The 12,807-nt window shown below is 34.6% G+C and overlaps 1 protein-coding gene across 1 annotated transcript; it reads left to right on the forward strand.

Annotated features, from left to right (window-relative positions):
* The first annotated feature begins 5,015 nt into the window (after positions 1–5,015).
* LOC112904224 (aromatic-L-amino-acid decarboxylase) lies at positions 5,016–11,999 on the forward strand. Its single transcript, XM_025973730.1, has 5 exons — positions 5,016–5,184; positions 7,707–7,941; positions 9,601–9,720; positions 10,203–10,497; positions 11,100–11,999. Exons 1-5 carry the CDS (start codon positions 5,105–5,107, stop codon positions 11,882–11,884), a joined length of 1,515 nt encoding a protein of 504 aa, XP_025829515.1. The 5' UTR covers positions 5,016–5,104; the 3' UTR covers positions 11,885–11,999.
* The last annotated feature ends 808 nt before the right edge of the window (positions 12,000–12,807 follow it).

A 12,807-nucleotide genomic window follows, 5' to 3' on the forward strand; every position in this document is an offset into this window, starting at 1 on the left:
AGAGACTCGAGTCTCTCAATTTTTCAGTTTTATTCATTCAGTCTCTCTGTGAGAGACTCGAATCTCTGAATTAACAATTTTATCGTTCGAGTCTCTCATACAGAGACTGTGAGAGATCCATAAAAACACCTAGGCAATAACTGAGAGACTGTGAGAGATGCTCTCAGAGACGCTGAAAGACTCTGAGAGGCTGGAGAGAGACTGAAAATTTTTGTCTAGGGAAAATTAATGAATGAAAATATCAGTTTCCAATTTTCCATTTACAAAAAGCAACATCTTTTTTCATCTACCCTTTAAATTTGTATTCTTGTCACCGATAAAATTCGCCGTAGTGAACATTCTGGATAAATAAAGAAAAAAAAGCAACAACAAATTACCAAAAACAATTACTCAAAAATAGTCATGAAAAACAGTCAGTTTTTAATAGATTTTTGAGATTGAAAATTAAACCATCTGGGAGTAGGACAATTTTATCCTGCTGGTTGCGAAACTAATTTCCTGAAGCAGATACTTTGCCTTTGGTTAAATAATGGATAAATTAGAGAAAACAACAACAAAATATCAAAACGTCTAGTTAAAAAACAGTCAGTTTTTAATAGATTTTTGAGATTGAAAATTAAACCATCTAGGAGTAGGACAATATTACCCTGTTGGTTGCAAAACTGATTTCCTGATCCGGATTCTTTGCTCTTGGAGCAGATGTGCAGAAGACTTACAAAACAGGCCAGGAGATCGACTGCTACGGTGATATATACTGATGATAAAACTTATAATCCAACGTATGCCTGGCACTTGACAGAGTTCTTCGGCACGCGACTAACATGTGGTGTATGACCACGTGCCATGCAAAAGGGGGTGGACATGGGGAGAAGGTCCATTGTGGACATCGAATAGTATATATATGTGTAACATGTACCGAACACCGGTGTGACGCGCCCTTTTCTAAACCTACGTAAATACAAACTAAGTAACGCAACCCTAAAAATGATAATCACCAAGAAATCCATCTCAGATAACATTTAACCTATTTGACAACGAGAAATGAGATTAAGTGCATTGATAGATTAATTATCATTTCCAATCAAGGACAATAAGACAATAACAATTTTCACATTAATTATACTTCATTTACTTTCTGTAGCGATGTGTCCCTTCCAATGTCTTGGATGCGCGCTGGCAAAATCGTAGGTAGGGAGAAAAAAGCTCATTATACTCTCGACTCTTGTTCATTAAACATGCTTTTTCATACAGTACCTGCCAAAAGTTTTGTTCAATCATGAATAGTAGTGCGAGTCGAAAACAAGCGTTGAAGCCTTTAATATATGTCTTCAAATATAAATAAACACCTCGTTGATATTTTCAGTAGTAAATGGTATCAAAAACAGCACATTTGAGCAATGCAATTGTAGTGGATAAATGATCAATTTTTCCGTGCAGTACTGTACGGATGATACGCTCCTCACCGGTTAAGAGTTTAGCCGAGAGTTGTCTCCTTCCTTTTCAGGCCTAGTGCTGTTCTTTTCTACCTTGCGCCAGTCAAACTGAAGGTCACATCGCTACAGAAAGTAAACGAAGTATAATATGATTAATAACAGTAGTAGGTTTTATAATATAAATTTATACCACTAGGTGTAACATTTATTCATAAGTTAGGGTGTTCTGCGATGCTTATGTGTTTTTGTATTATTATTTTGTTACTTCAGTATATGTTAGAAACAAATATAGGAGAAGTATTGTAGGTAGGTACAATATCTTTAACTGATTATAGATTTTTCCGGCAGTTTATATTCAATACTGTTCCATGTTTGAGTATTTCGCTGTATGGAATTCAGTGAAAATGACACAATTGCGTGCGGCAAAAGTCATTCTGGTAATAACTAAAACGGCGCTTTAAAAGCATCATCATTTATTATGGAGGGTGGAGTTCGACGTCAATGGGGTGTCATTGGGGACATGTACGCATATGGAGCACTATGTTGCGCAACGACAGGCAGGTATTAACATCAATATTTTATACGTACATTGAAGATGACTTTTAGATATTAAACAACGTGCAGGTTACGTTAAAACAGGTAGGCAACTACCTCCCAGGGTAGATTGTGATTTTTATTAATAAAATAAAAGAAATAATATTAATTAGAGTAGCTGAACTCCTTGAAATTTGATACCTTTCTTTATGACACCTAGTCAAATGTTAAGCTCCAATCTATATATTCACTTTCTTTACTTGATGTATTCTTGTTTATATACATATATATCCAGGAAATAACCCACTTCAAGTTGTGCTGTACATTTAATAAACACCTTGCATACAAATCAACATCATAAGTTCGTCAGTCTTAAAACTGGTAAGACACGTACCTCCACTCTTTCCTATCCTCAGCTAATCTTCGCATTTCCCTAAAACTAGAACATCTCACATCCATAACTATGTGTGAACAGAAATCTAATCTAGGTCTACCTCTACTCCTTCTAAACTCCTGCTTCTGCCTCTAATATGTCTCTGAGTAGACCTTCATGCCTGAGAAGGTGTCCTACCAACCAATCTCGCCTATTTCTTATTGACTTCCATAGAGTCCTCTGTTCTCCTATTTTTTCTAATACCTCCTCATTTCTAACCTTCTCTATCCACGGTATCCTCATCATTCGGCTATAAAACCACATTTCGAACTCTTCTAATCTTTTCTTTTTTTGCCGCGCCCACCGTTCATGTTTCGCACCCGTACACTGTCTCGCTTCAAACATACACCCGTACCAATCATTTTCGAATTTCTAAATTAACCGTTCGCAAGCATACTTCGTATTATTGAAGGTGACTCCAACCTGCGCTATCCTCTGCTTTATATTCCTACTACTCCTTCTGTCCTGACTACTCTGACTTCGGTTACATATAAGCAACCTTTTATTATAAAGTATCATTTATAATCCTCGTGCAACAAATATAATAAAATTAGTCTATCTAATGTTTTTTGAAGACTATTTGTTTTTGACGATAGCCCCCCCCCATACCCATTCTCCAAAAAACGTGTTTCCTAGAATGAATAAAAGAACACTTTCACATTTTGACTCACTATTTAGCTCGGATAAAAAGTGCTCTTAACTTTTGGCGACAGTTAGTACCTACAGATTAGGGCCTGACCTGCACGAGAGCTCCCTAATCGAACAAAGGGTTTCGTACTTGGTCACGCAAGGGAGAAACAATGAAATTATCACGCGAAATAGAGAGACAGACAGAGACGGACAAAATGGTAAGCACGCCACGCCGTAATAATAAAAGTATAGATGGTGCGTGTGGTACATTTGTCTAAAGACCGAGATTAGATATCGATGCGTGACTGGACGACGAACCGGCAGATTTTTCCACGACAAATAATAACGTTAAGTGTGGACACACGTTCAACAGCCACTCTCGTTTGAGTATCCAGAGAATTATCGGGAGGCTCATGAGGGCGCTTCAGATACAAAAGATTTTTACGATCGTCAGCTGAGATAAACAAAACAATTTGTCTAAAAGATTAGCTCTTGTAACTCGATTTTATCCGGTCAAAGGAGAGTACATACGTATTGTTTGTTTCTCTAAGTAAAATTTACTGCTTAAATGAAAAGCTACACAATGTTATGAAAACGTAGACTGTAGAGGATTAAAGGGAAGTTACGGGAACAGATTTGGAACATTTAATAATCTCCAGGGCAGATATCTTTTACTTTAGACATCAAACTTTATAAAACTTGGGCACGTTTTCATANCCGGCAGATTTTTCCACGACAAATAATAACGTTAAGTGTGGACACACGTTCAACAGCCACTCTCGTTTGAGTATCCAGAGAATTATCGGGAGGCTCATGAGGGCGCTTCAGATACAAAAGATTTTTACGATCGTCAGCTGAGATATACAAAACAATTTGTCTAAAAGAATAGCTCTTGTAACTCGATTTTATCCGGTCAAAGGAGAGTACATACGTATTGTTTGCTTCTCTAAGTAAAATTTACTGCTTAAATGAAAAGCTAGACAATGTTATGAAAACGTAGACTGTAGAGAATTAAAGGGAAGTTACGGGAACAGATATGGAACATTTAATAATCTCCAGGGCAGATATCTTTTACTTTAGACATCAAACTTTATAAAACTTAGGCACGTTTTCATATTCAATTTTCAATTTTGTAGCAAGTAAGGATTTCTCACTTGAGATTGAGTTGACAAAAACGGTAGAATTTTGGGTTTTAAAGTGTTTTTTATGTTACAACATCCATAATGTCTAATCTAGGTCTACTTCTACTCCTCTTAACTCCTGCTTCTGCTTCTAATATGATTCTAACTAAGCTTCATGCCTAAGAAGGTGCCCTCTGTCCTCTGTTCTCCTATTATTTTTAACAGCTTCTCATTTCTAACCTTCTCTATTCACGAAAATAGTCATATGACAAGTAAAAGACTTGTATATGTTCCATTCACTTTAAGATATGTGTATGATGAGGGGGAACGATGTTTTCACTAATTTGTACCAATGAAACGNATTTAATAATCTCCAGGGCAGATATCTTTTACTTTAGACATCAAACTTTATAAAACTTGGGCACGTTTTCACATTCAGTCTTCAATTTTGTAGCAAGTAAGGATTTCTCACTTGAGATTGAGTTGGATTTTAGAGTGTTATTTGTGATACAACATCCATAATATCTAATCTAGGTCTACCTCTACTCCTTTTAATACCTGCTTCTGCTTCTAATATGTTTCTAACTAACCTTCATGCCTAAGAAGGTGCCCTCTGTCCTCTGTTCTCTTACTATTTTTAACACCTTCTCATTTCTAACCTTCTCTATTCACGAAAATAGTCATATGACGAGTAAAAGACTTGTATATGTTCTATTCACTTTAAGATATGTGTATGAGGGGGAACGATGTTTTCACTAATTTGTACCAATGAAACGAAGCGATTACATGCTAAATTCGATGCGCTTTCTCGCCTTTAACACCTCGGAACTTCATTAGTCAGTTTGTTGTTGAATATGACAGAAAGTGAGTGAGAGTGATACTGTTCGAATCGAAAGCGAAAGCTGTCCGTCATCGAAGTGAGCGTCGCCGTGGTCGTCTCAAATCGAAAGAAGATGGACTCTCAACAATTTCGGGAGTTTGGCAAAGCCATGGTCGATTATATTGCAAATTATTCAGATACTATTAGGGAGAGGTAACTAAAGAAAATATTGTTGATACTAATATTATAATAAAAATTAATGCCAATCACATTATTATAAATTAAATAGAGCGGTTAAATTACATTGTAACGAGACCAAAGTTTTTTCAAATTGAAACTAACTTCTTTATGTTCTTCCTCTATAACTGATCAATAATATAAGAACATCTTCGTTTAAAACAACATAATAAAGATTATTTCAAACGAGAAAATTAATCTCTTATTGGTTTTGTATATTTTTTTCTCACATTTAAGAGAATATTACAAGATATTGTTTAATAATCAGATAGGGGTTGTTCATAAAATACGTTCATAAATAAGAGGGAAGGAGGGGTATTGTTTAACGTGATGAGATATGATAAGGGGGATAGGGAGGTCTAAGGAAAGGTGACGTTTGCAATTTAACAATTTTATTTTAATGTTTTTCTTAACTTGACATCATTTTCGTTACTATTTTACATCGTTTATAGGGGAGGGACAGACTAGCTTTTGTGACGTAATGTTTCTTAGGGGGGTTGCTGAAGGTGCGACTTAGTGGGGCAAAGGCAGAGGGAAGCGTAATTCTGGGTGGCTTATTTTATGCACGATCCCTTATCTCATATTTTTCATGAATGAGCTCTAAGAAACTGTTGGGAATGGGAAGATGACTGAAGAGGTGGAAGGGGTATATTATATCAAGTTAAAATGAATTTTCTTTTAATTATAAATGAGCTATTCATATATATGCATATGACATACTGCATTATCTTACGCTGCTTTTGTTTCTCTTGAACCCCATCTCCCCTTGTCACTCCTTGTCGTGCGTTTTACTTCCCCCTCCCCCCCTTTGTCACACTTGGTTACTCAAGTTTTATACCCTTTTTTGTCACTTCACGCTGAAATTTCTACGTTTTTGTTACTGTTATGCGAACGTCAAATTTAGCCGTTACCCTAAACCCCCCATTGTCTAATTCTTCACGCTACACTAATACCCTCCCCCAACCATAATGTAAGAATGTTTCCAAAAAACATCTTCAAAGATGTAATTATCGAAATTGTGCATAAATAACATGATATAACGATACCTATTTTATTTTTGAAACTATTAGATTTACGAAAAGACAATATAATATAATCGATATAATTCCATTTAAATCACCAATTTTATGCATCTACGAATACTTGAACTTGACTTAAATAAATAATTAATGAAGACCTTTATAATAAATAAGTACTAGCTGTTTAACTTACTGTACAAGAAAAAAATTTCGAGTGGTTATTGTACATACTTTATGTCCTTCCTGCAAATGTACAAGAGGAAGTACAAAGTAAATATGGTTCTATTTAAGTACTTAAGGTTAAGGAAACTAAACGTAGACTTAACAAGGTCACATGTAATTGTTTCTTTATCTGTAATTAATTTATCAATTGGACTATCGTAAGATATTATGTGACTAAGCGAAAATATCTCCTCGACGAAATCTTTAAAAGTAGAAAGTGTCTAAACATTGATAGCTAAATAAAAATCTGTTAAAAGAAAATTTAGAAGCTGCGTAATAAATTTACACTTTTGAGTGTATACTATTACTACTACTTTCTTTTGAACGATTACGAAAGGCTTGTAATTAATACCTATGTATACGTTTTTGATAGATAACGAAATATTTAAAGAAATAAAATTCAACGCTTCAGGAAGTTCAAAATGAAATTATTGTTTTCAATAAATAATTTACTTACAACAATTGCTGGTATTATACTTTACATTCATTAGTGGTCGAAATTTTTCATATTAAAGTACCTATTCAAATGGTTGTTTATAATTATCCAAAATAAGGATAAATATAATGTTTAAATTACTTATTTAACTGATCGAATTCAAAATGTATCTAAACGTCAGAAATAGCTTAACTACAGTGGAATTCGTTTATTATGACTCCGGCTATATTGATCAACCGCTTAATATGAAGTAATTGCAGTGTTAAGTTTGGTTTTCATATTAAATTCTCTGTAGGAAAGTTTGGATATAATGAGTCCGTTTAAAATGACATATCGTTTATTATGACTGATTCTCAAGAAATCATATCTGGTTGTAGTGACCCAAATGATTAATAATAACATTTTCGCTCATTTTTCTGACCATTCTTATGTATGTTGATTTTTACAATTCATCGTTCTTTTTCTTTTTCTGTTTATAAATATATACAATTTGTAGTTTTTCTCTCTATTAAACCAAGTAACTAACCAAAATAGAAGGTTTTTTATTTTCTAAGATTATGCTTCGCTTCGATGTCATTATAAGCGGATTCTACTGTACATCAACAAACGTTACATCAGGAGCTTCTCAGCGCCTGCATGTTGGTCCTCTGCTATTTAATCTTTTTGATAACGAATTTATAAATTTTCTAATCGCAAACGAAATGAAATTATTTACATTAAGAAATAGCAATTCAAATCTGCAATTTGATATATAATATAATATTTTAACATGTAAGGTGGTTACTTTCTTAGCATACGCTGTGAATAACGGTATATTTTAGGAAAGTTCTAACATCAGTAGAGCCCGGCTATTTGGAAAAACTGATACCAGGGGAAGCGCCGCAGTTCGGCGAGAAGTGGCAGGACGTGTTGCGGGACGTTGAACGAGTTATCATGCCAGGAGTGACACACTGGCACTCTCCCAATTTTCATGCATATTGTCCCACAGCGAACTCGTTTCCAGCTGTCGTGGGCGAAATGTTATCAGCTGGAATAGGTTGTGTCGGATTTAATTGGGTATGCTCTAGATTTACAACGAAACCTTGTAACTTGTAACTTTAGAATGTATGTTCAACTTTAAACTGTGTGCGGGAAATACTACCGTAACTGCTATTAACTAATTATATCATCATTATAAGGTCGTCAGTCCTAAGACTGGTTGGACACCTACCTCGACTTTTTCCTAACCTGAGCTAAACTTCGCATTTCCCTAAAACTAGAACAACCCACATCCTTAACTATTTGTGAACACTAATCTAATCTAGGTCTACCTCTACCCCTCCTAACTCCTGCTTCTGCCTCTAATATGTCTCTGACTAGACCTTCATGCCTAAGAAGGTGTTCTACCAACCTATCTCGCCTTTTTTTTATTGACTTCCATACAGTCCTCTGTTCTCCTATTCTTTCTAATACCACTCCATTTCTAACCTTCTCTACCCACGGTATTCTCATCATTCGCCTGTAACACCACATTTCGAATGCTTCTAACCTTTTCTTTTCCATGTTTCACACCCGTATAGCGTCGCACTCTAAACATATACCTTTAACAACCTTTTTCGAATTTCTAAATTAATCGTTCGCGAGCACAGAAGTGACTTCTGTTTATTGAAGGCGACACGACCCTGCTCTATCCCTTATATTCCTACTATTCCTTCCGTTCTGACTTATCTGACTTCCTAGATAGGTACCTAAAATCAGTCACTTCTAATTTTTCGTTTCTTATCTTTATATTTGCTCATTCCCTGCCTTGTTTCCCTTGCATATTAGTATTTTTGTTTTACTTTTATTTATTTTCATACAGTACTGTTTTGTCAGTACCGCTTCCATTTTATTTAGAGTTATTTCTAATTCGTCTTTGCTAGATGCTAATACTGCTATATCATCTAATAATAAGAAAAAACTAAATACCACAAACACAGAAATATGATGTTTTGAAAATACTACCCGTATAATCAGCTTCTTCATTTATTGGAAAAAAAATTGTGAAGCGTTTTCTATTAGTTGATGCTTTTAGTTTTCTTCCTTCCCTTTCGTTTCATAAAATCAAAAAGATCACTGTTTGGTGGTCATCAACATTGGAAAATGAATCTCGATTTAGAATTACAAAAGATTAGTTTTTGTTGCAATTGATTCATTTACATTAAAATAGTAAATCTCGATTATTCCTGTAGGAACTCAATTAATTTAATTAAACAAAATTTTTGTGTAATCATGATCAATAACTATAGATAAACAGTTAACAAGTTAAACTTGAATATACGTAAGAAGACATATTTTTCGAATTGCTGAGAAAGATCTATTTCGTTATATAATAGGTACATTATTAATATATGGTAAAATATTCGAAACGTTTAATCCTTGAAAATTCAATTCCGTTTCATTTTCTAGCATTAATATTTGGGTCACCCTGTACAGCTCACAAGGTGACACAATAACTGTTAGATATCATATTTTAGCAGTCACATATTTTTTGTCTACTTTGCGTAATATAGAAAATGCGACCGGAATTTCTCTCGAAATGAGACATGAGAACGCAGACATCAGACGCGGGCTACGTGAATATTACACACTTACCTATACAAATACAATTTTAATACATATTTATGCATTAGTAGTAGTAGAAATAAGCGTTGTTATGGTATGCTGTTACTTTCTAAAGGAACTTGACCTTTTTAGGAGGCCAGTCCGGCATGTACAGAACTCGAAGTAATGATGATGAACTGGTTGGGAAAGTTATTGCATTTGCCCGAAGAGTTTCTTAACTGTGCAGGTGGAAATGGTGGTGGAGTCATACAGGTCAGCATAGACAAACGACAACCAATTATTTTTATACTATTTTGTTTCTCAGTATGCAGTCAAAGAATAATAAACTTTTACCAGAAACTCTCATATACGTAAAGTACTATCTACAAATAACAGTATCTTTAACATTATATTTTATCAGAAAGGGTTAACATATTGGCGACTTTTTTCAGCATAAGAAAATGGCATATTTTTGTTCAAAATCTAAAATTAAAAAAAAAAGAGTTGTATTTAACTACAGTATGATTAGTTTTTGTAGGTAAAATTATCTTAAAATACCACTAAACCTTGAAAATATCAGTTACTTTGGTATGTTCGCGCATTTCGACACGAAATTCTGATGTACTTAATATTTCTGTTCTCAAAATTCTGTCGTTTAAATTTTATCGTCATGTAAAACTTGTAAATACTCTATTCTGAGTGTTGTTAATTCCGATAAAAATAAACGTACATAAAATTATATAACTTTTGTTTAGGGTTCTGCAAGCGAGAGTACTTTAATAGCCCTTTTAACAGCGAAAGAAAAAATGGTGCGGACTTTTAAACAAAAGCATCCAGACATGACTGAGAACGATATCAAAGGGAAACTTGTTGCGTATACCTCTGATCAAGCTAACTCCTCCGTGGAGAAGGCTGGAATACTCGGATCCATGAAAATGAGACTTTTACCGGCCGATAGCGATTGCATCTTAAGGGGCGAGACGTTAAAAAAAGCGATAGAAGAAGACAGGAAGAAAGGACTTATACCATGCTACGTCGTTGCTACGCTAGGTATTTATTTGTTAACTGCTTGGACATGCACCTTCACTTCTCTATGTTTTCGCATTTCTCCAAAACTTGAGCAACCTATGTCTTTTGCTAATAATAATAATAATTTAGTTTAGGTGTACCTCTACCCCTCATAACTCCTGCTTTTGATCCTAATATGTTTCTAACTGGCCCATAAAGGTGTCCCACCAAACTGTCTTACCTATTTCTTATTTCTTACCTACTTTAAACTTTTCCTTTACTTCTATACACATATCATCTAACGTAAACTTCCTAATTTATTATTAGTAATGGATAATGATAAGGATATGAATATTGTTGGCTACTTAAATTTATTTAATTGTAAGTATAAAATGTTTTTTAAAGCTTAATAAGAATTTATGATTCAACTGATATCATCTTATTTTATAACAATCGTGGTTATATATTAAACACTTTGACTTTTAACTTTTTTCATCCACTGTAAATTACCTCAAGTGAATGAGGTACCTAAATAAAATAAATTCTTCCTCATTATATCTCATTAACTTGAGTGGATGAAAAAAGTAAATAAATTTTCACATTAATCGTGGTTCTGTCGTAATGTTTATTTGTTTTATATTTAGGTACAACAGGTACATGTGCTTTCGACAATTTAGAAGAACTTGGACCTATATGTAACGAAGAGGATCTTTGGCTTCACATAGACGCTGCTTATGCCGGATCGGCTTTTGCATGTCCAGAATACCAACATTACATGAAAGGTGTTAAATACGCCACCTCGTTCAATTTCAATCCTCACAAATGGCTTTTGGTGAATTCGGATTGTTCGGCCCTTTGGGTGAAAAATTCGAAGCATTTGGTGGACACCTTTGCCGTGGACAGGATTTATTTGAAACACAAACACGAAGGTGTTATGCCTGATTATAGACATTGGCAGATTTCTTTAGGTCGAAGATTTAGAGCTTTGAAATTGTGGTTCGTCATGCGTATCTACGGAGTCGAGGGCATTCAGAAACATATCAGGACACAGATCGGATTAGCCAATTATTTCGAAGAACTTGTGGAAAACGACAAAAGATTCGAAGTTAGCACCAAGAAGTTGGGGCTGGTTTGTTTTAGAATAAAAGGAAAAAATATTTTGACCGAAAAGCTACAGCAGTTACTGACAGAGAGGAAAAATATCTATTGTATACCGTGTTATTTTCGAGAAAAATACGTCATAAGGTTCGTGGTTTGTAGTAGATTGACTCTGAAAGATGATATTGATTATGCCTGGAATGAAATATGTTCGCAAACGGCGCAAGTATTTGAAATGGATAAAAATAATTGCTTAGAAGGACCACCAGCAAAGAAACTAAAATTTGAGGAAGACGTTTTAAATAACAATGCAGAAATTGTGGAAGATTAACTGTTTCAGAATAAAAATTTTTTATCACTAGCGAATGTAAAATAAAAAAAATTGATTAAGCCCTATAGACTATTTCTGATCTATACGGATGCATATACTTTACAGCTGATTAAAAAACTTGTCAACCCACTAACACTAAATGTTTTTTTACAATAAATTATGATCGAATGACTCTTATCGCTTTCGTTTCCAGTACGTCCTATAAATTTATTTCCTTAAGGATTACATTTATTTAATAACGGATTAAACATAGATTATATGATTATATCATATTGTAAATATTAGTTATCAAGATCGAGAAATTTCTTTGTTTACTAACCGGCAGCAACAATGATATAACATTCATATTACGTCAATATATTGCATGAAAAAAATTGTTTATTTGTCGCTGAAAAAAATGTTTTTATTATGACTGTAATGACCTGTTATCGATGTTGCAATAATCTATGTCTGCCAGAACATTCTATCGTCTTTTTAATAAAGCGTAATCAGTAATAAAGAAACATACTTCACGTTGACTGATGATGGCCAAATTTTGAAGCTAATGTTTTTAGAACAGTAAGGGTAACTGTAAACTGAGTCTATATGAATTCGTATTTACATAGAGAATGCCTATGATAAAACCGAGTGGCATGACCTAGAGGTTTAGTCCATTGCTTACCATTCGGGAGGACGTCGGTTCGATTCCGGGTCCGTCTGTCTTGGCTCAAGTTTTTCTGTGGTTTCCTTGGATCACTTAGGCAAATGCTGAAGCAGTAATATTCCACAGATAATCTTTCACTCTCTTCTGTCTTCATTTCGTCCGTTTCATCTTTCTCACCCGATCTACCACCCACCCATTCCCACAATTCCTGAAAGGCGGCTGAAGAGGGCCTTCCGCCCTACCTTCCGGCATAGTCCGGAGGGACTGCCCGCCCACCAGC

This window comes from Agrilus planipennis, unplaced genomic scaffold, assembly GCF_000699045.2.
Source record: "Agrilus planipennis isolate EAB-ADULT unplaced genomic scaffold, Apla_2.0 scaffold55, whole genome shotgun sequence".
Classification (NCBI taxonomy): Eukaryota; Metazoa; Arthropoda; class Insecta; order Coleoptera; family Buprestidae; genus Agrilus; species Agrilus planipennis.

Excerpts from the sequence above, each read along its gene's own strand:
- LOC112904224 (XM_025973730.1), top strand. The coding sequence starts at position 5,105 with ATGGACTCTCAACAATTTCGGGAGTTTGGCAAAGCCATGGTCGATTAT. Across the intron at positions 5,185-7,706 it reads TCAGATACTATTAGGGAGAG|GAAAGTTCTAACATCAGTAG; the intron begins GTAACTAAAGAA and ends GGTATATTTTAG. Across the intron at positions 7,942-9,600 it reads GTTGTGTCGGATTTAATTGG|GAGGCCAGTCCGGCATGTAC; the intron begins GTATGCTCTAGA and ends TGACCTTTTTAG.